This window comes from Pinus tabuliformis, chromosome 8 (assembly GCF_031772625.1).
Source record: "Pinus tabuliformis cultivar Carrire ecotype Pingquan chromosome 8, CPIR1, whole genome shotgun sequence".
In the NCBI taxonomy this organism is placed as follows: domain Eukaryota; kingdom Viridiplantae; phylum Streptophyta; class Pinopsida; order Pinales; family Pinaceae; genus Pinus; species Pinus tabuliformis.
The window spans coordinates 482,669,668-482,671,724 of record NC_142294.1 but is presented as its reverse complement, the minus strand read 5'-3'; the positions used below and the strand labels follow the sequence as shown (position 1 = coordinate 482,671,724).

The following is a 2,057-nucleotide window of genomic DNA, read 5'->3' as shown; positions in this document are numbered from 1 at the left end:
TACATTCAAATAAGAGGCTAACTCTGTTTATAGTTTGCAAAGACAAAGTGTCATTACTAAGAGTTAAACTACTCATTTAAAGCCATTAATAACATACATTCAAATAAGAGGCTGACTCTGTTTATGGTTTGCAAAGATGAAGTGCCAGTACATAAGAATTAAACTACTCATTTAAAGCCATTAATAACCTACATTAAAATAAGAGGCTAACTCTGTTTATGGCTTGCAAAGATGAAGTTCCATTACATAAGAGTTAAACTACTCATTTAAAGCCATTAACAGCATACATTCAAATAAGAGGCTAACTCTGTTTATGGTTTGCAAAGATAAGTGTTTGCTGTGAGACACGTATGTGCTCAGAGGCAACACAAGTACAAGTAGAAGTTGGCAATACAATCATATCTGTAGTGTGTTGAGTACAAATCAATATTGGCTATTTGCCCTTTTAATGCTGATAAAATGCGCATGAGTTTAATTATGCGTTGAAAAGCAATGGAGGAACGAAAGAGGGTGAGTTGCACCTTCCGTTAAAAGCAATGCCGTTGAAATCGCTCCTGTTTTAAAATCTGCTTCTCAGAACTGTTAGCATGCACCCTTCTTTTATGCTAAGAAATCCATAAATTGTTACATTCTCTGCTTGCATGATAAAAGACTTCAAAAATAAAGGCAGTGAATGAAATCTTATATTGATCAAAGCTGCTCAAAACTTCCTTTGAATCCTTTTGACTGAAGCACACTCACCGCACGTCTCCTTGTCAACGATCAGCTTTGACAGCTTTCTCTCCATAGTAAATACCCCGCAGCACGGAGGAGTATTTCGGATTCCCATTAACATACTTTTCCAAGAACTGTTTGTCTGTGTAATTAACAATCTGTGGAGAAATCCTCTCTCTCTTCAACAGTTGCATGGACTTCAAGGCCCCCATTACTCTATACCGAGGGATTATCCTCCTCTCCAAGTTACATGTCAACAGAAGGGGATATCTAACAATATCATCCAATGGAAGCCCCAGTGATTTGACCAGAAAATCTACCTTCCGTTTCAGTTTTTCCTCTGAAAGCCCCAAAATCCCCGGCGTCCGTGTTGAGAGATAGTAAATTTGTTTTTTGGAGAAACCTAAACTGCTCAATAACGGCAGTTTTCGATCTATCTTTTCTTTCCCCATTCCTAGTAAAGCACGCAAAGCGTGCCCAAATATCTTGGATCCCCTCTCGATACCAAGACCTTCCACCACTTTAAATGACTCCATAACTTTTTCCTCTGTATACGTGAGGAGACGGGGTTGCCTTGCCAATAACTTTGATAATGCATCGCCCTCAATACCCAATCTTTGCAAGACTGAAATCGCAGATTTAAGCTTATCCTCACTCTGATCAAGAATTTTTGAATTGGTACAAACAAGCTTGCACATATCCTCTTTGTTGATGATAGACCTTAGATAGCTGAGCCTAGACTTTAAGTCCCTTTTCGATTTGTATAAGAAAATCCCAGGATTGCAAAGAACCGCCCTTCGAATCTGAGCAGGGGTGGTCAAACCACATTCACTTAACAACTCCAAACCTTCTTCCAAATCGTGGCTTGGTTTATCCAGCAAGCTCTTGTGAAGTTTATGGACTTTTGAAACATCTTTCTCTGCCATACCGCATTTGTTGATGAAAAAATCTGTAACAACGCCCCCATCTGGTGGAGTTGGGGATGGGATTGCTGTTTCCGTGCAGAATTTGGCGACTTTTATGTGGGGATTTGCATTAATTGCAAGAGGACGAAACAGCGAAATTGGCATCGATACACAAGTGGATACTAGTGCGACTTCGTCCATTATCAGACGTTTCCATATTCGCTGAATAGACATTATGTTTGCAAGAGTGAAATCGCAGATTAAGGCGCACCCTTGCTGAAATTAAAAGCACAAACAGAGAAATAACTACCTGGAGGAGCCCGCCGGAATGGATGTCTGGATGAATGTCGCCGTAGATGGTCGCGGCCTGGAGGAGGCAAAATGTTTTGGAATTCCAGAAGCGAGCACGGTGTTGTGAGGATTTAGGTTTTTTTTTTT

At 40.2% G+C, this 2,057-nt stretch overlaps 1 protein-coding gene across 1 annotated transcript; it reads right to left on the bottom strand.

Moving 5' to 3' along the window:
* Positions 1–755: 755 nt before the first annotated feature.
* Positions 756–1,853, bottom strand: LOC149236170 (transcription termination factor MTERF8, chloroplastic-like). The gene has a single exon (XM_089368795.1). The coding sequence runs from the start codon at positions 1,851–1,853 to the stop codon at positions 756–758; it is 1,098 nt and encodes a 365-aa protein (XP_089224921.1).
* Positions 1,854–2,057: the final 204 nt, after the last annotated feature.

Excerpts from the sequence above, each read along its gene's own strand:
- LOC149236170 (XM_089368795.1), bottom strand. The coding sequence starts at position 1,853 with ATGTCTATTCAGCGAATATGGAAACGTCTGATAATGGACGAAGTCGCA.